The following is a 21,952-nucleotide window of genomic DNA, read 5'->3' on the forward strand; positions in this document are numbered from 1 at the left end:
GTCCAGGGACACCTTCCCAGGCTGCTCCAAGCCCCATCCAGCCTGGCCTTGGGCACTGCCAGGGATCCAGGGGCAGCCACAGCTGCTCTGGGCACCCTGTGCCAGGGCCTCACACAATTCCATCCCGTCCATCCCTGCCCTCTGGCAGTGGGAGCCATTCCCTGTGTCCTGTCCCTCCATCCCTTGTCCCCAGTCCCTCTCCAGCTCTCCTGGAGCCCCGTTAGGCACTGGAGGCTGCTCTGAAGTTTTCCCAGAGCCTTCTCTTCTCCAGAGGAAATTCTTCACCCTCTTTCTGTCCCCAAGTCCTACTGATTGAATTTGAGGACTGACATCTCATAATAACTTCAAATCCCAGTTTGGACTCCAGCAGTTCTGAATATTTGGCTTTAAGAGACACACACACACACACTCACACACACACACACACCTCTTCTCCTACCAAAGCAACAGCTTCTGCAGCAAAGCACTCGTGGCTGCCTGAGTCACTGTACTCCTGCCCACAAAGAGATGGTCAGAGTCTCATCCTTTATATGTTCCAAGTATTTTTAGGTACAACTGATAGAAATGTGCAAAGCAAAACAGCATCTTTTTGTCACCAGATTTTATACTTTTTAATTTTGCACTAGGCTGAAGCATTGTTCCCTGCTTATCCTAGGCAACCACAAGCCAAACCATATGGGTAGGGTCCCAGGAGTCTCAGAGAAACGAGAAAAAGGAAAATAAAGTGTACTCTCCATATTCTAGTCACGGCACATCTGTGAATGACAAAGGCCTTTTTTTGCCTTATTATCTTTAAAAAAAAAAACCCAAAGAGCTGAGCACCAACTCATTAACAAAGTTCTGCACTTGAATTCATAAACATTTTCAGGTAGCTCAGTTCAAAGCATTTCTCCTCTGGCTATGAAATCTCAGTGGCATGTGAACAGAAGGGATAAATCAGATATTAGACTACAAGCTTATGATTTAATTGAAGACTTTTTTTGAGTGGGGGGCAAGGATGGAACAGAGAGCTAGAAGTGACTTCAGATATGAGGTGAAAAAACTTGTACAGAGACAGTGCTTGTGAAAAGAGGTGCTTGATGGGAAACTGGTTGACAGGGATTAACAAGTTGCCAAGTTGCCTACATCAAGTTTGAAAAGATATTTTATCCCTCAAGCAAATAATGCAGCAAAATATTTGAGACTTCTCAACAGCATGGTTTTCCCTGTGTTCAAAAGGCGGTGGTGGTGGTGGAATGAGGAAGCATTGATTAATAATGGGTTAATTGGCTGCACTGTGAGGCCACAGCTCGAGTGCTCTGTCCAGTTGTGGGCCCCTCACAACAGAAAGGACATTGAGGGGCTGGAGTGGGTCCAGGGCAGGGAACTGGGGAAGGGGCTGAAGCACAAGGAGAGGGGTCTGGAGAATTCCTGAGGGAGCTGGAGGGGCTAAGCCTGGAGAGAAGGAGGCTCAGGAGGAACCTGCTGGCTCTGCACAACTCCTGACAGGGGGGGCAGCCAGGTGGGGAGAGGCTCTGCTCCCAGGAACAGGGAGAGGACAAAAGGGAATGGCCTCAAGCTGTGCCAGGGGAGGTCCAGGCTGGACATCAGGAGGAGTTTCCTCATGGAAAGGGTTGTTAAAACACTGGAAGAGGCTGCCCAGGGAGTGGTAGAGTCCCCATTCCTGGGGAAAGCCTGGATGTGGCACTCAGGGCTGTGGCTGGTGGCAAGGTGAGGATGGGTGCCAGGTGGGACTCGATGGTCTCTGAGGTCTTTTCCAACCCCATGCATGCTGTGATTCTGTAATTCCAGGTGCAGCACTCCTAGCAGCACTAAGATCCCATGGGAGAGGTTTCACTCAAACATGTTTTCAATGAAGAACAGAAGACAGAATGGGTAATGACTGTGAGAAGGATGACAATAAAACAAGAAGCTGCTGGAAGCTGCAGGAAAGGCCAGCTGAAAGCATTGCAGTCCAGTAAACCCCAAAGAAAAGTCTGGAACAAAACAGGATACAGATGCAGATTATCCAGAAGGAGAATCACACTGAACTGATACAACTCAGCAAGTCAAGAGAAGGCAGAATTCTGCCAAACAATACTGAAGTCTATGAGGGGGAAGATCCCAGCACATCTGATCTCCTCACTGTTGCTCTTGGCTGTTTCCACTGAAACTTTGAGGAGGCTGAAGAGCCTTGTGCTGAGAAACCCTTACACATCAGCAGACAATAGAAGTAAACACACCCATTGTATGTAACAAAAGGAAGATCAGAAATTCTGAAAACTTTCTTCAGGAACAAAACCCAGCAGCTGAAAATGAGTCAGGGGGACAGAGATTTGCAAAAGCCATCAGTGCACTGGTTTAACTGCATTAACTGAGAAGATGCAGCTGTGCTGTTGTGCTTGGCCAGGAGCAGCCACAGCCACTGGATTGTCCCTCACTCAATCAGCTCCTGATGTGCTGCTTTGGAAAAGGGGATTAAAACATTTTCTGTTGATCTGCAGGCTGTGCAGTCCTGCTGAACATTTCCAAAGTGTCCTACCTCAAACATCTCCTGCTCTGTCCGTCGATGATCATCCAGGAGCTGCTCCATGTAGGTCAGATTTCGGAACTTTTCAAGGTAAATGCTGTACTGCTTCTGCAGCTGCTCCTCAATCTTCTCATACTCATCCATGAAAGCAGGGCTGGGGAGAGCAAGCACAGAGAACTCAGGGAAATCTGCCCAGAGAAGCTGTGGCTGCCCCATCCCTGGAAGAGCTCAAGGCCAGGTTTTATGTGGTTTGCAGCAACCTGGGACAGTGAAAGATGTCCCACGGCAGGGACTTGAAATGAGATTAGCTTTAAAGTGTCTTACAACCCAAGCAATTCTGTGATTCTAGGAGTCTATGAATATTGCTCTGTATATACAGAATTCTTAAATGCAATTTTGGCTGTGCAGCTGCCCTTCCATATCTGCGAAACCAAAAAACCTCTTAATTTTAAGGTTTCACACTACTTCAGAGAATAAAAGCTCAAGACAAAGCCCCTCACTGAACAATCCTGGGAATTACATAAAGCAAAGAGCTGGTTTTTGTGTACAACTCCCTTTTCCTTTCACACACAAAGGCAGCCTCTGGCCCCTTTAGAAGGCAATGTTAGATTATTTATCCTGCTGTTCCATAACTGCACAAAGTTAGTGTGTAGCATGGCTGGCAAATCATCTACTTTCCTGGGGACTTACTTGCTACAGAAGTGTCCTGGGTCATTACAGGTTTAATTAGAAAGTATGATGAAATGATGATGTCATTGCACCCGAGAGCTGACTGATGCACCCCAAAAACCACTGCTGCTGCTCAGAGCTGATAAACCAGGGATGTGAATCCAGGTCATTCCTTCTACCACTCCCTTGTCTAACAGTTCCTTTTTTTTAATATTAGGTCAGATTGCAGATTGTATAAACCTGCAAGTTAATAAGGACCAGAAATCAACCCAAACTGTGAACCTGAACACTCCAGTATCCAAAGGGGCTTACAAGGGGGGAGAGGGACTGCAGTGATAGGACAAGGAGCAATGGGTTCAAACTGAAGGAGGAGAGGTTTAGAGTGGATATTGTGAAGGAATTGTTCCCTGGGAGGGTGGGCAGGCCCTGGCACAGGGTGCCCAGAGCAGCTGTGGCTGCCCCTGGATCCCTGGCAGTGCCCAAGGCCAGGTTGGACAGGGCTTGGAGCAGCCTGGGACAGTGGGAGGTGTCCCTGCCCATGGCAGGGGTGGCACTGGGTGGGCTTTAAGGTCCTTTCCCACCCAAACCAGTCAGGCATTCTGTGATTCTACAAATTTTCTGTCAGTCTGTACCAATGCCCAGAGGATCTGATCCTAACAATTGCTCAAATTGGTGGTGAACACCAGAAGCCTCTGAGAACAGAGGCACTGTCTGCACCAGCTCCATCCTCTCTGTTCACACTCCTTCCTGCAGTAGACAATCAGTTCATGATCTTTACCGAACACTCTGCAGAGTCTGCAGCCTCTTCTGGCTTCTTTCCAGTTCCAATTTTCGTTTTTCAATCTTGGCTTCCAAACTGGCTTCATCCAAAGCCACGTTATTCAACATGTCTTTGGTCTTTTGGACTTCTTCCTGGAAGAGAAGGATGGTGAACCATGGTTGGCACTGGCATAATTTCATTTATCTTTCAGATGCTGAACATTGTTCTGGATAATCTCATCTGTGTTTACTCAAGTAGGCAATGGAAATTCAGAAGTTCTTTGTGGCCAGGATAATGAACTAACTGGACATTTACAAATGTAAAATACCTGATTTTTTTGCTGACATTCTTAAAGAAGGAAAAACCCCACGGCTGTAACCTTAGTTTTTCTCTCACTGAAGAAGCAGTAGAAGGCAGGAAGAAGCCTATCTTTTGGCATCATTAAGGTCTTTTTGGATTTTATCTTAATGGAATCATTCAGGTAGTTTCCAACCTTAATGATTCCATGATTCTCTCTGAATAAACAGATGAGAAATGCATTTGTTTCTTGGCACTATTTTAGGGAATTTTAAGCCTCCATAATATTTTTCTTTTCTCTTCAATATACAAATCAGTTTTATAAAGAATTTCCTGTATCTCCATCCTTTCCTAAATTTTATCCATTTTTTTCAAAATCTGGGAAGCATCTTGAACATTTCTACATGTGCTACAGGAACCAGGAGAGGAAGTGGTAATATTCCAACTGATTCAAATGAGCTGAGTACATCCAGTGTGCTCAGGTTCAAGAAACCATGAGCATCTTTGGAGGGAGAGGGAGAGAAGGAAAGGGAGGATTCCACTGCTGGAATTCCAGCTGTGAGTGTTGGTGCTGCTCAGCTCCAACAGGTCATTCCATGAATTGGGCCAGGATTAAGGAGCTGAGAGTGTGCCACTGCTGCTTGCCAGGAAGCCAATCTCTCTCTCACGGAGAAGAAGAGTAAGAAGCTGGAGTAAGAAATGTACATTAACAACATTTAGTATTCACACAGGTTGTGAGCAGGTGCAAAACATAAGGGAAGATTGCATGGAATCTCTCTTGGTTATCCACTGACTGTTTAAACCTGGAACTCCACTCCTGTAATCAAACACTTGGACTGGATACAGTTTGCAATGAAATAACTGACAGGAATCATTGGAGTTAATTAACTCCCTCCTCACACAGTGCAGCTGAAGGCTCAGAAATTCAGGAATCCAGGCCCTGGAGCAAGGACAATGCTGCCAAGTGCAGGACAGGCAAGAAGTCCTTCACACCAAGCACCTGGCAGGATCCTCATTAGCACAGTGCCAGCTCCTCACTCAGCCCTTGGCCAGCTCAGCTGTCCTGCTTCCAGAGCCCAGCTCTTCTGGAAGCTCTTCCCAACTCCAGAGGCACCAGCACTTCTGGAGTTACCCAGGTCCCTCCTTGCAGCCCTGGCTCTGCAGAGGTCACAGGGCTCACACAAGGTAGAGGGTGCAGATTTCTGTGCTGATTTGAGCAAATTTTATTCCTCTTGTAGAGGTTTCGGGGTGAAGCTCCTAACACAGGCTGGGAATATGACTACAATGTGTTTTCCCTCACAAGAGTGGCTAAGAGCAGCTCTTAGATGCATCAACTGCAGCTGCAGGTGATGGCTTTGGCACTCTTTACCCCAGGCTGTTGATAAAAAGAGCAAATTTCTTCTTGCAGCAGAAAAATTATAATTTTGCAATCAATTAAATGACATTTTGCTTACCAGAACGCTGTTAATGGCAATTTTCATCACCTTCTCAGCCTCATTTATCTCCAAAGGTCTGCCAAGAGATTCTGTCCTTGCTTCCTATGAAATAAAATGAACCAATATATTTAAACATTACACAAAAGAACTAATTTATGCAGAACTGAGGGTGATCAAGCAACAATGATAGGATCATCTGCATAATAAATGGGGTAGGATTTAGTGTTTATTCACCAAGGCTGAGATGATTTAGAGACCAGATGATGAAAAAGTGAGTTGAGATTAGCAGGAGGGAGCAATCAAGGCATGTTTTCCAAATGAGGTGAGTGTTATGTCTGACTGCAGCTATTCTTGAAGGCAGATTTTTGGCAACTGCTCTGGTTTGACATGTGGAGCAGGGCACAGGAGATTCCATCATCTGTACAACACAGTGCAGGTAGAGGAGCACAGTGTCCCAAAAGTGTAGAGCTACAAGGACTACAAAGCCACCAAACTGTACCAAGCAGGTGGACACTGAGCACTGACCCTGCCAGAGCTCCAGGAGCCTTTGGACAGTGCTCCCAGGCACAGGCTGGGATTTTGGGGTGTCCTTTACTGACACTGAATGATCCCTGTGGGTCCTTCTCACCCAGGATATTCCATGATTCCATGTGCCTCCCATGCCCATGTGAAAATTGCAAGCTGCAGATGTATGGGCATCTCTGCTTCTGATAACTGAGTCAGACTCCTCAAAAACCCCTCAGTGATCCTTGTTTAGATCCCAAAGGATTAAAAACCTCCCCTCTCAGCAGATTTGGGGACACACAGGCTTGACTGTGTACTTGTCTAATTGATGTCTTAAACACTGATCTGGTCATTAGATAAAAACTTCTGATTACTTGCTTGGCACTGGAAGGGAAGAGAGGGAATTCTGCAGCTCCATGTCCCTAAAACAATCTTGCATTGGCAAAACACTTGGTAACAGGTGGATAAAGATGGAGAAAGCATCTCTAGAAAATATCAGATTAAGAACCTAAAAACGTTTTGTACACTTTGCCACAGGCCGTACCCAGCCCACTACAGGAGGAATTCTGGAAGCAGATCCAATAACTTTGCTAAGATGCCATGCCAGACTCTCCAGATTGCACAGCTCAGCTCCAGCAGAGCCTGCTCCCTTCCCTCCCTCCCTTCCCATCCAGGGAATTGCAGGGTGAACCCAACCTGGGAGTTCAACCAGCAAAACAATAAAAGCAGCTTTTTGTGCTGAGCTTATTCTTCTGCTGGATCAGGTGTCTGAACAATCCCAGCACATGCTGCACAAAGGCTCATTTTCCTGGCATGAGAAAAGAAGAACAAACATTCTGCTGGGGAGAGTGACAGCAGTTACATCTGTTGGTGGCAGTGACTGCTCACACCACTGAAGTGCTCATGAACGTCATTCTAGCCACAGAGAAAAACAAACTCAAAAGCAGAAAGCTCATTTGGGCAAAAATAAGATTCAAAACGTTTGTACAATACAAATTCCCAAATAATTCCACAGGTTTTGGGAGGAGGGTGGGGAAGAATAATGTAGCTCAGTTGTTACTCTGGGAACATTTAGCATTTCAGAAGCTCAGCAAAATCCCTGTTTATTTGTGAGGCCCTTGCCAGGCCCAGCCTGGTGCACACACTGCCCTGCCAGCTGCACTGGGCTCAGAGGGTCTGTGCCACACAGCCAACACACTTCAAACAAAACAGCAGAGGAATGGGAATTATTGTCCTTTCCACTTGCAAAGAGGTCAAAGGACCAGCAAGGACTGCAGTCTGTAACCAGAAACAACTTCCACACCAGCTGCCCTCCAGCAGCCTGGTGAAACACCTCAAAACATGCACAGGGCACTGCAGTGGGGCAGGGCAGGGAGCTGATGGGTTTGGAGAAACTTCTGAGGATCTGCCCTTTGAGGTGGAATAATTGATGCAAGTTTAATGTCTTTCCTTCTTCTGCCCTCCCTCTAACAGCCCTGAAGTTTCATTTACACACCACAGCCTTCCACAGAAATCCACGTCATTTTCTACAACAAGGTTCAGTCCTACAATCACACCTGCCTGGAAAAATCTGTCAGGGAAATGCAGAGCAGTGGAAATGCTGAAATTTGTGTTTTCAGACTGTGGAATCAGGGTTAGTCTGGAAAAGGAGAAGTTCAGGGCAATTAACCCCTCACACCCCAATAGATGGAGAAGAGAATCCTCTGTACACACAGCTCATCCCTAAAACATTGCCTTGGAATGGGCAGAATAACTTCACTGTTACAACAGAACCTCTAACCTAACTTTGACTCTCTGGAGTAGCAAGTCTAAGTGAAAGATATTAAATATTATAGAAAAATAGTCATATATAGTGGAAACATAATGGAAACATAAATATATGCTGAGTCTATCAAAGCCACTGATATTTTTTTGTGGATGTCTCTCACAGCTTCCCTGGGTAACAGTCACTGAGCCATCTCCTGTTGCCCTATAAACACTCTCAGAGAGGAAAGTTTTATCTTGAATATCTCTTTTCAAGAAGGATCCTTTGCAAATGGACTCACCACTTCCCTTACTGGGAATCTCTCCCCAAGAGCTTCATTCCCAATTAACAATGAAGAGCCACTATTGCAAAACCCATTCTGCAAATATGTCCAGGGAAGCATTTTCAACTGGTTATGGATTTCTATTTTTATGGACCAGAAGCTGATAAAGCAACTTCCAGTGTGCCTGATATATGGAAAAATGGAAGCATTCTTCCTCTAAACTGCAGGAAGGAACCAAGACAACTAATTAGGCATGACAAACATGCAAGTCACTGATGATAAATGTGGTGTAATAACATGTTCTGATGTGCTCAAGGTCTAGCAGAGGTTTCTAAACACATTTTTTGTGGTAAGGAACAGCTTTTTTTCCTAGCACACTGGTCTTGCTGTGGCTGCCCCATCCCTGTAAGTGCCAAGGACAGGCTGGATGGGGCTTGGAGCCACCTGGGGTAGTGGAAGGTGTCCCTGCTCATGGCAGGGGTGGAACTTGGTGATCCTTCAAAGTCCCTTCCAACCTCAACCATTCCATGATTCTGAGTTCCTGACCACAGGTTAAATCTTCCTTTGTTTTCCAGGAGTTCTAAACCTGATGCACACAGAAATTTGTGCACTCCTCAGTGCCACTTCAGCCTCAATCCAGGCAGCCCCACATCTCCTGCTCCCTGCAAACAGGGCCTTGGCAATTCCAGCTGTCCATGCAGGCCACAAAGCTCTCCTGCAGGAGTTTGTTGCTCAGGGGGTTCACTCACCCATGCTAGGATCACATTTGGCCAATCCAGGGGATGGATGATTTGGCACTGTGATATCACAGCAGGGAGGCTCATGAGGGACATTAATCCCTCTGAAGGACTCTGACCCTTCCCAACAGCCCATCTGCTGCCTCAAGACATTAAAGTCATGGCAAATGAGAATTTTGCTTCCAAAATGAGAAAATTGCTTCCAAACGATGCTGCTTGGCTTCCAGCTCATCAGCAGTCTGCAGAGGGTGTCCACAAAGACATTGCCCTACTCAGCAATGCAGAGCCTCAATCAGTGCCCCAAACCCTCAGCTATCCCAGCATGTAAAACCCATGCCACAAGGAGGTCTGGGAGAGAGAAGCAAGTGGAAAATGTAATTTTTCAATGGATCAGAAAGAATCAGAAGTAACCCGCATGTGGTTCTGCTGAGGCAGGAAAGGGAACTTTAAAGCTTTCTGACAGGGATGAATTTACACTGCTCTGTTCCCTCCCTCACCCAGGTCCATCCATCTACTGGCTCTGGAGTTGCTGCCACCGATTCACCCTCAGCTGACAAACTCCAGGACGTGCTTCCTGTGATCCTTCCACACCCTCAGAATCCTCACCTTTCATTTACTCTGTGCATTGAGGACAGACTGCATTGGTAAAGCTTGGATCAGTCCTCAGGACTACAGGGGGTCACTTCATGGCTCCTTGGCCAGGAGGTGGCCTGGGCTGTCTCCTCTAGACTGTGGGAAGATGACAAGGAACTTCTTGTTCCAGAGCAGAAGCTAAGCCTGTGAGTGAAATTCCAAATCCAATCAGCTAGAAATGGCCTTGCATGGGCATTGCTGGTTGGTTTACAAAGGAACAAAGGGCAGGGTTGGAAGGGACCTGAAAGCTCACCTGATTCCAGCTCCCTGCCATGGGAAGGGCACCTTTGACTGGACATAACTGATCCACAAAATGCCAGGAGCAATGTGCCAACCACTATTTTACAGCTGATGCCATTTCTTCAAGCTAAATACTCCTGAGAAGGTCATACAAAATGATTTCTGACTTAAATACACACACACAACTGCAGTTCTGGTTAAAGCTATCTAATATTGATTCAAGGTTAATTTTGGCTTCCCAATTATCGGCCCTCTTCCTCAAAGTGATAGGTTAAGCTTGGGTTAGAAGCAGGACTGTTTAAAAAAACTGAAGCAAACCAAGTAATTCTCCAGAGTTGTGGCAATTTCAAGTTACAAAGTTCCACTAGAAGTTCTATGTGTGGCAGTTCTGTAACCAAGGCCCAGGAAATGAGAGAAATTAATTTATCAGCCTCCCTCGGGCAATGGGAACAGAAGGAACATTTGGCAGGCGGAAAAATGCTTCCAACATTCACAATAAAATGATTTTTTGCAGTTAAGTTCCAAAGAGCAGGGAGTGATGCAGCCATCTCTGAAATCACATCTCCCTCTCCCCCCAGCAGCTGTGGTGGGAGGGGGAAGGAAGGGAGGAAAGGCTCTTTAATCCAAAAGCTGGGAATAAAGAGAACCAAGTGAAATGTCCTTAGTGGCAAGGCTTGGTGCTGAGCTAACACTGCCTCAGTTCCACAGCTGGGTCTAAATGTCTTTGGCTCTCTGAACAATTGAATTCCAGCCTTTCCCAGCTGAGCTGTTAACAGGATTCTCAGTGCCTCCCATCACTTTGGGAACAAGCTGGTGCTGTGGGCATCCGTAACAGTAACAGGGAGCAGTGCCCAGAATTTATCCTCCACAGAGTGGCAAACACTTCACGTGGCTGTTAAAAGCTTTAATCTACCAAATTCAGCAATTCTTTTATTTACAGGAGTGGATACAGGGAATAAACACTTTGTTCAAGGGCACAGATGGGATAAGTGCCAAGAGAAGCATTAGAACACAAACCCACTACATTGTCCATCTTCAGCACAAGCTAAAAGCCTTGAAAGAAAATATTATTTTCATTTTTCTTCTGTTTTACAGGGCTTCCAGCTAATTAAGAGGTAAATAAAATGAAAACAAGCCTGAGAAGGTCAGAAATCTTTCTGCCTGCCAGCAGCACAGAGACAGTTTTCTTTAGGGATTTCTTTTTGCTCGATTATCTTCCCATGTCCAATAATTCAGCAAGTCTGAGCAGGGCAGCTTCCTGCCAGGCTCCTGCTAGTGTGGCCCAGGACCTCTGGCAGAAGCAGAGTGGGAGGCACTCAAGAGTTATAAACAGCCAGGAATTTTTTCTTTTGGATTTCCACTGTAGGATAATTCAAGAGAACCCTTCCTCAGCTGGGGACAACTGCCCTTGAAAGTCTCATTGCTGCTTTATTTTGAGCTGAAGAATGATTTGGACCAGCTTATTGTCCATTGTCCCTCCTTTCCCCCAAAGGTCAATCTGGCCATTTCCCCCACGGTGCCATGTTTTTAGGATACAGAGCACCACTGGCTTTTCCAACATATTTTTCCATATACAGAATGGCAGCTGTGCAGATCCCAGAAAAGGGAGTGCATAGGGAAGCAGTGCTGCATTTTCTCTGAGTGCTGACATTAATTCCCTTGCTACTTTTCTTGATTTGGGGTTTGACAGCCTTAATCACAGACTGGTATTTTCAACAGCTTCTTTCCTCCATTCATTTAGTACCGTGTAGGAAGACAGAGAAACAAATCCAAACAAAATCTCTCATCCCTATCTCAAATCCAAATCAACCCCATCTTCCCCATGCAAAAATCTCAACATGCCTGCTTACTCTTCCAAAGCTAACTGCAAATATTCTGAAAATTAAAATCACATAGCAATGAAATGCAGAGAAAGTGCCCCTGGGAGGAAAGGAAACAATAAAGATGAAGCTGTACTTCTCCATGCACAGAATTTGCATGGAATTGGCTTTTCGTTTAGGGATCTCACTGTGTGGTACCAAACTCATTCATCAGCTCCAGTAAACTCTACAAATCCCAGCTGCAATTCCTGTGCTCCAGGATTTGACCAGCAAGACTGGAAGCTGCAAATTACCTTCCAAATATAATGCTTAAATGTGTTTTTAAATAAAAATTCTATGTCTCCAGCACTGCCACAGGACACCAACAACCTGCACTGTCCTCATCCACAGCTGGGCTAGACACAACACTGCTTCCACAGAACTCAGTAATTATATTTGGGGTTTTCATCTGACAATCCAGCTTTGGGGGCTGTTTGGGATTTTTTCTCCCACACAACAACACCGTAGTCTGAATTCAGCAAACCCTGTAGGTTTTGCTTCTTCCTCTATTGTTAATGAAAAATTCTTTTTTAGCATTACAGATTAACTTGGAAAGTAGTTTAAATATACAGGAGAACTGTATATTCAGTCAGGGAGTAAGGTATTTGCAAAGGCTTCAGAAAGGCACAGAACCACATTTCCAAGAAATCAGACCACAACTCTTCCCCAAAAATATGTACATACATTTACAGCACTCTCTACCTCCAATAAATCTATCAGAACCATTCCCCTAAATTCTTCTCTAGCTGATAATTGTTTTCATTCAGAAAGTAATTTATTTTTAAAAAGTGTTTCACGACTTGGAGCAATGAAATTTATCTAATGTATTAAGTTTTTCTACACAGTTTCATACAAATTATGTACAAAAAGACTCCAACAAAGAAGGTAAAAGTTGTGGAGCAAATTAGAGTTGACATCTCCAAATGAAATAATGAGGTTTACTTCACTTTTCCCCAGTGATCCTTCCCCAGAATCTGCTCAGACTATGAAAACAGATCAAGTCAACCCATTAGTGCCAAATGCTGTCATTTCCTTTATGGTTCCTGGAAGATAAAATCATCTTCACTTAGGATAGAAATAAGATTTATCTTCAGCCTGTTGAAGCTGAGGTAGGAAGAGGTTTTATTTAAATATTTGGAAATGAATGGATTGGAAAAGAAAGAGGAAAGAGGTTCAGGGAACATAAAACGCCCATGTTTTCAAATTCCTTTAAACACTGTGACAGCTGTTGAATAGATTTTGGCACATGCAACAGGTTTCAGGAGATAAAATGGAATAAAAAAACTAAACCACACTGCTCCCCTGCCCTTCAACAGCACAAACCCTCTGGCAGTGCCACTTAGTGTGAACATTAATTAGCCAGGCACTGCCAGAAGAAAATAACCAATGGCAATCAATAATCTGCACATTAAAAAGCAGTACAAGTAATCTTGATTTAATGGCAACTAATTTGGTGTCCACCAGTAAAACTCTACTCCTTACCCAAAGCCAGAATGAATTTCAATTCTTCCCCACCTGGAATGGGGTGGGAAGGGCAGGCAGAGGATGCCACTGCTGAGGTCTCCTGAGCACCTCCCTGTGAAGGATCCAGGGAAGATGTGGCAGATAAGGAAGGGCAATTCCTGACTGCCCTCAGCACTGAGAAGAAGCCCAGACCCAAAAGTGATGGAAAAACCCAGCAGCATTTGGCTCTGAGCCTCTCCTGGGATGGGCAAATTTCATACTTCAGGTGAAAGGCAGATTTGGGGACTCATAATTAAAAATGACAAGTTCCACTGCCAAACTGGTTCCTGCAACCTCCTGACTTCTAGCTTGAAACCTGTTTGCTTTGCTACACGCTCAAGTCTCAAGTTTGTTGCATGTACCAAATTTGACATTTAACACACCAGCCAAAAAGAAGTCCTTCAGGTTTAACAAATTATGGAAAAACCTTGGAACCAGCCCCAAATCATAAGGAACAGAGCCCAAAAGCATCTTCTGCAGCTCTCTGAGGCTCTCCCTGGGCTGTCACTGTCACCTGCTGCCTTTAGGCAATGCACTCAGAGCACAGAAGGTCACCTTTCCCAGGACAGCATTTCCTAAAGACAACAAGTTCCATCTGCCAAACGTTTTTGCAAAACACAACCCGTGCACCTGGGCAGGATTAGCTGGCCCCACCTTGTGTGCTCAGCCACAAGGAACACGTGCTCACTGCTCTCTCTAAGAAATCCAGTCCTTTCAGAAATGGCACCTCCAAGCAGGCTCCCACTCCAGAGTTCTTAATGGCCCCACTGAGAAGTGGCTGTGCTGAAGCACTTTCTCATCTCTTCATCTTTCAGCTCTTGCTTTCAGCACACTCCACTTGTGCCTGGCCCTATTCCAGGGCCCAGTTCTAAACTCAGTGTCCTCAAAGCCATGATTTCAAGCCACTAAACAACACCCAATTCAAACCAGTGCTTGAGTACTTTTAAAAATTCCCAAACTGATCTATATTTGACTTTTAGCAGAGTTACAGGGATGCTGTACTCAGAGCAAAAGGGTCCAATGCTCTACTAAAGCAAAAATTTCACACAGCAGCTGTGTGAAAACTCCTTCAAAGCCAAGAAATTAGACAGAGTGCAAGAGAAGTAACTGATTAACAGTTCTGTGATACTGGTGCATGTTGAGTTGAACTGGATTATCACTTCTCCCTCTCTTTTGAAATATTAACATCCTGCACACCACAGTGATGTATGGATCCAGCAGGAAAGGCAGTGTTCCATGGAGGTATCAGCCACCCTTTGAAACACCTGTACTCCATCAAACAAGCACCTGATTAATTGTGGAGGCTCAGAGTTTACAGCTCTTAAGGGTGCACTCCCTACAGCTCAGACATCTGACATTCCAACACCATGCAGGGTCTCCCTCCTTTGAAGTCCCTTTTCAGAAAATGAAGAACATCCTGCATTGTAGATAAAGGCACTGAAGAAAATAATGGCAAAACTTCCTGGCAGTGTGCACTGACTTCACACAACAGCTTTTCATTTTCCTTCTCCACCTAAGCTGAAGAACATGTACCTTGCAGACTGTGATGCCTCCAGTCCTGCCACAGAAATAATGAGCCTTGTCCTTGGAAAACTAACAGCGCTCATCATTTATCTGCTAGAATATCCATCCCCAGCACTACAACCTGCACATGTATTTCCAGAGAGTGTTTAAGTTTTCTGCTGAAGAGAAAATGCCAAGCTGCTCTCTCAAGTTGACTGCTTTCTCAAGTCCAGCCATGAGCAGGAGTAGGAAGGAAATGCAAAATGTCAGGCCCATTCCTTCAAACTCATGGAATCTTAATGTCAGAGGCAGACATTAATAAGAACTGAGACTTTCTTCCCCTTTTTCATTTGAGGCACCCAGTGATCACAAGTCTTTCTCTACTCTCCAGTGTGTACTTACCCTCAGTTCCACCTCTTTGCCAAGTAAGTCATACAGGACTGCTCCTTTGGAGGTGATTTCAGAAGCAAGCTGTCTAGCTGCCTTCAAGTCAGCGATCTGGGAACACAGCAACAGCAGTGAATAGCAGGAGAATCCCCAACTTCACAAAGAATATCCATGGTATTTCTCAATCTGATGTCAAAATTGCACTGGAGGCCTAAACTCTGCCAGAGGTTGTGCACCAGAATCAGAGTGGACAGAGTCTCTCTTGGCTTTGAAACAGTCCAGTGAGGCTCCATCAGGTACAGGTTTCTGAGTGAAACCCCAAATATTTTAGGCTAAGATACAAAACCCCACAAATCTCCTCAGAACTGTGGCTCAGCCAGTTGTTGGTTCCTGAGCTGCCCAGGACAAAGGGAAACGTCCCCTTTTTCATAAGCAGAAGTAAAAACTTAATATACCAAGAGGAATGGGACCAGCCTGCAATGGAAGTAAGGAACTTTTGAGCATCTACCAAGTGTTATTTTGTTATTTTTTCAGAGAGACACATCAGACTTACAGAGAGGAGAATCACTTCTGGGTCTGCCATTTTCTCAAGAATCACAGGAACAGAGAATCATACAATGGTTTGTGTGGGAAGAGACCCTAAAGCTCATCCAGTCCCACTCCTGCCATGGGCTAGGACATCTTCCACAGAAGTAGTAACAGAAATTCCTCTTATTTAGCAAAATGCTGGGTTAGTTTTTTGTTTGGTTGGGGTTTTTTTAATATTTAGAGAAGGTGCTTTTAAAATATCAAGAGATGGTTTTTATTTTAAGGGCTTAAACAGCTTTGATGTCTGTTAGGGTCACAGGAAGATTTCCCCTTCTTTCAATGCAAATGGGCTGAAAAACAACTTTCAGTCAGTATTCTGCAAACTCCTCCTGTTGCAGAAGTTTAGTAAGTAGAAAATAATCTTTATTCCAGACAGTATTTCTACGGTGACAACAGGATTTTAATACAGAGAACCAGTTTTGTGCCACTGTTTCCTTCTATTATGCTTCTGATTGAGAATTCAGAGATTAAAACATATCACAGAGTCACATAACCCCACCTACTGAAAGTCTGACTTAAAACTCTGCCTACTGCCTCGCCAGAACATTCTCCACTTAAATGCCAGCTAGAAAACAGATGAGTTTTGCCAAGTGAACACAAGAGTGGCAGTTTTGCTTACTTTTGAGCCCAGATCAAACTTGAACTTGGTGCTGTCCTCCTCAGGGAGCTGTGCACGCTCCCCTCCCTGGGTGTTCATGGCCCCGTAGAGCACCGAGGTGACCTTGAGCAGCTCCTTCACGGCGTGCCCATCAGCCTGGTACAGCTTCTTGGTGTTCAGCTTGATGTGAGCCTTGGTGGCCTTGGGCGAGAAAGAAACAATTCAGCACTCACAAAGAACAAAATCCTCAGTTGTCTGCTCTCAAAGATCTTTTTGGGGGCACCAGGCTCTGCTGTACAGAATAACTCTTCCTCTTTGGACACCCAGTTTGCCTCCTCACAATACTGGTACTTCTAGAAGAAATTTTTCTGAAAGCTGTGTGCTTTCTGCATGTCAGAAGATTTGCAGAAAACCCCTCAAACTATCATAATTTCTTCCCTGAATAAAGATCAGCAAAAACCCTATGCACCATTTAAATTCAGATTAAGTTTAAGTGGAAAGTAAGTGCTGCCCAGGTCTTGTGATGATGCTGCAGAGAGGTAAATTTCACCCTTAATGAGTTGCAAGGATGAGATCAGTTATCCTAATTTAACTGTCTTCTCTTCCAGCAGTACCTTCCAAATGTTTTATTGTTTCTCTCATTTTTTTTTCCTGCTATGATATTAGTGATTTTATTCCTTTGCCTTCCATCTCTGAAAGGTACAGAGAGAACAATAAGGAAAAAATACTAAAAATTCTAATACTATCTTTTTGTGCTTCAAAATAATAAAGGGGGAAAATTACTATCTGTCACAGACAGGACATAAATGTGGTTCTTGAAATTCCTAGAAAGTTTGTATTTTAAATTAATAGCCACAAGGAGCCAACCACAAATTTCAGATTAAACTTTGAGGCAGTCTGTGGTGGCATAACTACACAAGGAAGCAAAAAAAAAAAATTGATCACCAGCTATGGGTCCAAAAACTAAGCTTAAAAATGACACATGAAGCACAAAAGTAACTTAACATCCTCTTTTCAGTATAGTTTTAAGATGAAACTTCTGCTGAAATGTTTCTCCTTTGAGAATGCTGTAGCAGATAGAGCCTATCCATGAATCACTGGTGGTATTACACAGCTTTGGTTTTACAGTGTTCCTGAAAGGAATTTACATTCCCTCAGGCTTTGACAGAGCAGGATCTTCAAGCTGGGGGAAGAGACTCAGACATTACAATATTTGGCACAATAGAATTAGAAGCTCTGCATTGAGCTTCACTGCATAATGGACTGAAGGAAAAAATCCTGTGAAACTGAAGAGAGAAAGCACCACACTACAAACCAATGATTTGGCTCCAGCTGTCCCAAAGAAACAAAGCAAATGGATGTTGGCCCATGCTTATTCCGGTGTATTTTGTCAAGACTTTGTGACTTTAAAATCAGATCTTAATTCTCAATAAGTATTTTCCTCTTGTTTCTCTCATTCTAAAATCTCAACCCAGCAGAGGAAAATGACTCTTTGTGTCTGTTTCCAGAGATAGGACCCAGGGAATGGCTGGAGTTGTGTTAGGAGAGGGTCAGGCTGGATCTCAGGAAATGCTCCTTCCCCCGGTGGGTGGTGGGGCACTGAACAGGCTCCCAGGGAATGGACACAGCCCCAAGGCTGCCAGAGCTCAAGGCACCAACTCAGGATCTTCTGTGATTCCTGAAAATTGAAGCCCAAACTTCCAGAACAGGCTCCTGATGTTGTGCACCTCAGCCAGGGGAATAAGAGACTCATAGTACAAAAAATCCCTAATTGCATTTGAAATGTTGGTCTCAGAATGACCTCAAATGAGCCAAGACACAAAGTGAAAAGCCAGGTATATTCACCTCTCTTCCCTTGCAGTAGAAGCAATCTAAAAAATTAATTGCAGAAACAGCAAGTATTCCATTATAGGAGAAGTGGTCATTAAATTGACAGACTCTGTTAAACATCCCCTATCCAAAGGGGACTGATGCACTAAATTATAAAGGATGTTGTTAGAGGCAGCAGTTCCAATTTCAGCTTCATTCACCCTCAAGAGAGTAAAATCAATGTCTAGTAAGAGGAAAAAAACGGTTTTTCATTCAAAGGCTACTTAAAAAGAGAAAAAATACACAGACAAGCATATATCTTTTTCAGACTGGCACAATAGCACTGTGAAGTCAAGAAGATAACTCCATGTTTGGAAAGTCACCTCCATCACTTCATCTTTGAAACACGTATTTGATTTGTTGTTTTATTCTATGACATTTCTAGTTCTACACAACTATTAAAAACCACAGCTATTTGCCCTGAAGATCAGATGGTTAAAATGCAACAAAAAATTAAAAATATACAGCAAGAATGGCAGCAACAGGCAGACACTTTGTTTAACTTCACAATCTGCCGTATTAATATAATGAAACTAAATTTTCTGTGATGTCTGACTCTTGCAAAAGGTCTTGTGCCCTTGGGTGGCTGAGTTCATTTTCATGAATGAATTTTTATGAGATTAACTCATTGGAGGCTTTTTGTTACACTCTACTTCAAATTTGGATCCAAGTGGGCTTAAGCAGGAGCCAGGTACTGAGTCCCACTGATCAGGGCAGCTCTAGGGGGGAAACTGATTAAAAACCCACCTAAGACAACTTTGCAGGCACTTCAGAACTTCTGGGTCTGGGCAGGAGATTTTTGCTAAGCTCTCAAACTGCCAGGAACACAGAGCAGTAGCTAGTTTGTGTGGAAAATTAACACCTCCTCACTCCTCGTTCAGTAAAGCAGAGCAGAGCTCCAGCTACATTCCCTGGTGATGGATCTGTCCTGACATTCTCTTCTGAGACAATTCTGTCTCCATCACATCTCCCATCTGCCCACAGGTGCATAAAGCCATTAACTCCTGGGAAAGATAATTGTGGATTGCATGGACAGTGAATTATTAAGGAAATGTCTACAAGCTTCTCTCATCCTGAAAATGCTGAAAACCTACAATAATCCCCACTCTAATTTGTAATATTAACTGAGACTAAGTACAGGATGACTAATGTAATTTCCATTAATTTAATTTTCTGAATCTTATTATGTAATTCTCAAAACCCTTGAGATTTCTGACATGAAATCAGCTATTGAAAAGCATGACATTATTTCTGCTTCCAGACTTGTGCTTGGAGGGGGAAACCCTTCCAAACAGAACAGACCTGTTCACTGCATCTCATGATGCTCCAAGGCTCAAAAGTACATTCTAGTATGTACAGGAATGTATCCTGCTCTGAACATGGCAAAATTAAGAATTAAGAGAATTTATGGTGCACACTATTTCACCAATGACAAGGGAAATATTGTTAAAATGACATTTGAATACATTTTAAGATTTTTCAAAAAATCATTGGTATAAGGATAAAAACTTCCATTGCTTCCAGATCCCCCTGCACCTCCAGAAAATTCTTTTCACATAAGGAAGTGTGTTCATCTAAGTGTGTGATAACATCAAAAGCTCACACTGCTTCCAAATAACATGAATTTTATGAAGGACCATGTTATTCTACTCCAAAAGACTAAAAAATTTGATGACCCAATCCAAATATGTTCATGCATTAAAAAAATTATCTGAGAAAAAAACACATGCCTTGATCTATGGGAAATCTCATTCAACCAATATATGATTATATATCATAATGGAAATGCCAGAAATTATGATAATTCAAGCACAGAAAAGAATCAGGCATCCAAAGTTAGCAATAACTAAGGTGGGATCTCTTCTAAAACAATTTAAATGGTTTAAAAACATTCCCCATCTACAGTTGTGTCTTCCACTGTCACCTTTTATAAATTAGGAGAGATAAGGATGAATATTGGTTTAGATCCCAATTTAGATCCCAATATTCTACTTAGATCCCAATATTATATTTAGATTACAGTTCTGCAGAGAGAAGTACAGAATGTCAGTAACAGCATGCCCTGGCCTCTTCCAATTTCCAGCAGCACAGGACACAGGATCACAGAATCATGGAATGGGTTGGGTTGGAAGGGAACTTAAAACTCATCCAGTTCCAGCCCTGCCATGGGCAGGGACAGCTGCCACTGTCCCAGGCTGCTCCAAGTCCTGTCCAGCCTGGCCTTGGACACTTGCAGGGATAAAGCAGCACCAGAATGCACCACAAACTCAGCCACCCCTTGCAGGGAAGTTCTGTGGGGTTAAGAGTGAAAGCTCTGAAGCTGCCATGGAACCAGGATTTTGGATTTTCAGGATTTCTGATGTTCAGGGTTTCAGCCCAAGCACAGCTCCTGGGCACACTCACCATGAACTGAGCCACGGCCTTGATGAAGAAAACCCGGTCCTGCTCTGTCTCCACATCCCCAGGAATGTCACTCTGAGGTTCATACCTGTGCAAACAACAACTGGAGATCAGAACAAGGTTCTGGCAACATTAGAGAGCCTGCTTCATCTGTGAGGCAAAAATCAAACATAAAGTAAGCACAGATGAGACTGGAGAATAAATGTGTGAATAAATTCCTACTGCAGAGTGGGGCATGCAGAGCCTGGAATGCACGCAGAGGGTTTGTACTAACTGCAGGAGTTGGAAAACCTGACACACCGCACAAGTTCATAGCCAGACATCATTTCAAACATTCTCCTTTCACAAGAAAGGGAAACTTATGGAAAAACCAACTGAAATCTGTGAAATGCTTAAAAAAAACATCAATGAGGTGGAGAAACTTCTAGAATTGACCAGTCTGAAGGAACCAGGGAAGAATAAAAGGAAATTCAGTGATTCAGACCCTCAGTGTAACAGCACCATTTTATAGACTATTTAGCTAACTTAATCCAAGTAATTTTGAATGGTTATGAGTATATCCCTATTTCATTACAACTGCAAGAGTATTCAGCAAATTTCTAACGACTTGGTAATTAAACTGAATGGATTGTTAACTAATAATTAATCCAGGTCAAAAAACAGCAATCAGGAAAACTGGTCAATGTTGGTTTCAATTATAATATTCTACCTTATAAAGAACCTCTTAATTTTACACTTAAGCAAGAGAGAGAAGATAATGTATAATTCAAATAACACTTCAAGATCCAGAAATAATTAACCAAAGTCTGTCAATGGGTTAAATGGGTGTAAAACTGCAACCGGACAGTAGTAGATTAGAACCAAACGATTTTATTTGTTTTAAACCTGTTGTGGATGCAGGACTGTAGCAACAAGGCAAGAACTGGCTGGGTTTTGGTGAAGTTCCCACAACAGATCACCCTGTTTGGATAAAAGGTCAGACATAGACAGGATGGCTGTGGAATTTGCAGAGTATGTGAGAGAGATAAGGCTACTTTTGAATGAGTGTGCCCACAGTCAGGGTGCAAACTCTGTCAATCACTGGGTTTGCTACTCCAGGCTCTGTCATTAAGCTAAAAATCGGCAAACTACCACTTTTCTGTCTGGTATTTACAAGAGCAGGGCTCAAGAAATGATTAAATATCACCGAGTTCCCTAATTTCACAGCACACTATCAGCTCCCAAGCATACTCCCCGCATCGCAGCATCAGCCTGAATTTTGCTGGCCTCACCACCAACCTTTTGACCAGCCACAGCAGCACTTCTGACACAAGCATGAAGTTTGGGGTGTGGAAATTCTCCATGGATATGAGTCGAGGATACCCCAGCGCCCTCATCATCTCAGTAAAATCTGAAAAATGAGGAAGAGCAGGGATTTCTTATTTTACATCCAG

At 43.7% G+C, this 21,952-nt stretch overlaps 1 protein-coding gene across 3 annotated transcripts in view; it reads right to left on the reverse strand.

The window, feature by feature from the left end:
- IFT38 (intraflagellar transport 38) overlaps positions 1-21,952 on the reverse strand; it is a 57,143-nt gene that overhangs the window by 34,795 nt on the left and 396 nt on the right. For all 3 annotated transcript variants that reach the window (XM_021540789.3, XM_021540788.3, XM_085592487.1), the window contains exons 2-8: positions 21,798-21,909; positions 20,523-20,607; positions 16,272-16,451; positions 15,080-15,175; positions 5,690-5,773; positions 3,957-4,090; positions 2,522-2,663 (exon numbers count right to left, since the gene is read on the reverse strand). In XM_021540789.3, the coding sequence (XP_021396464.2) occupies positions 2,522-2,663; positions 3,957-4,090; positions 5,690-5,773; positions 15,080-15,175; positions 16,272-16,451; positions 20,523-20,607; positions 21,798-21,909 (833 nt within the window). The remainder of the gene's footprint in view (positions 1-2,521; positions 2,664-3,956; positions 4,091-5,689; positions 5,774-15,079; positions 15,176-16,271; positions 16,452-20,522; positions 20,608-21,797; positions 21,910-21,952) is intronic.

This window comes from Lonchura striata, chromosome 14, assembly GCF_050655825.1.
Source record: "Lonchura striata isolate lonStrDom1 chromosome 14, ASM5065582v1, whole genome shotgun sequence".
In the NCBI taxonomy this organism is placed as follows: Eukaryota; Metazoa; Chordata; class Aves; order Passeriformes; family Estrildidae; genus Lonchura; species Lonchura striata.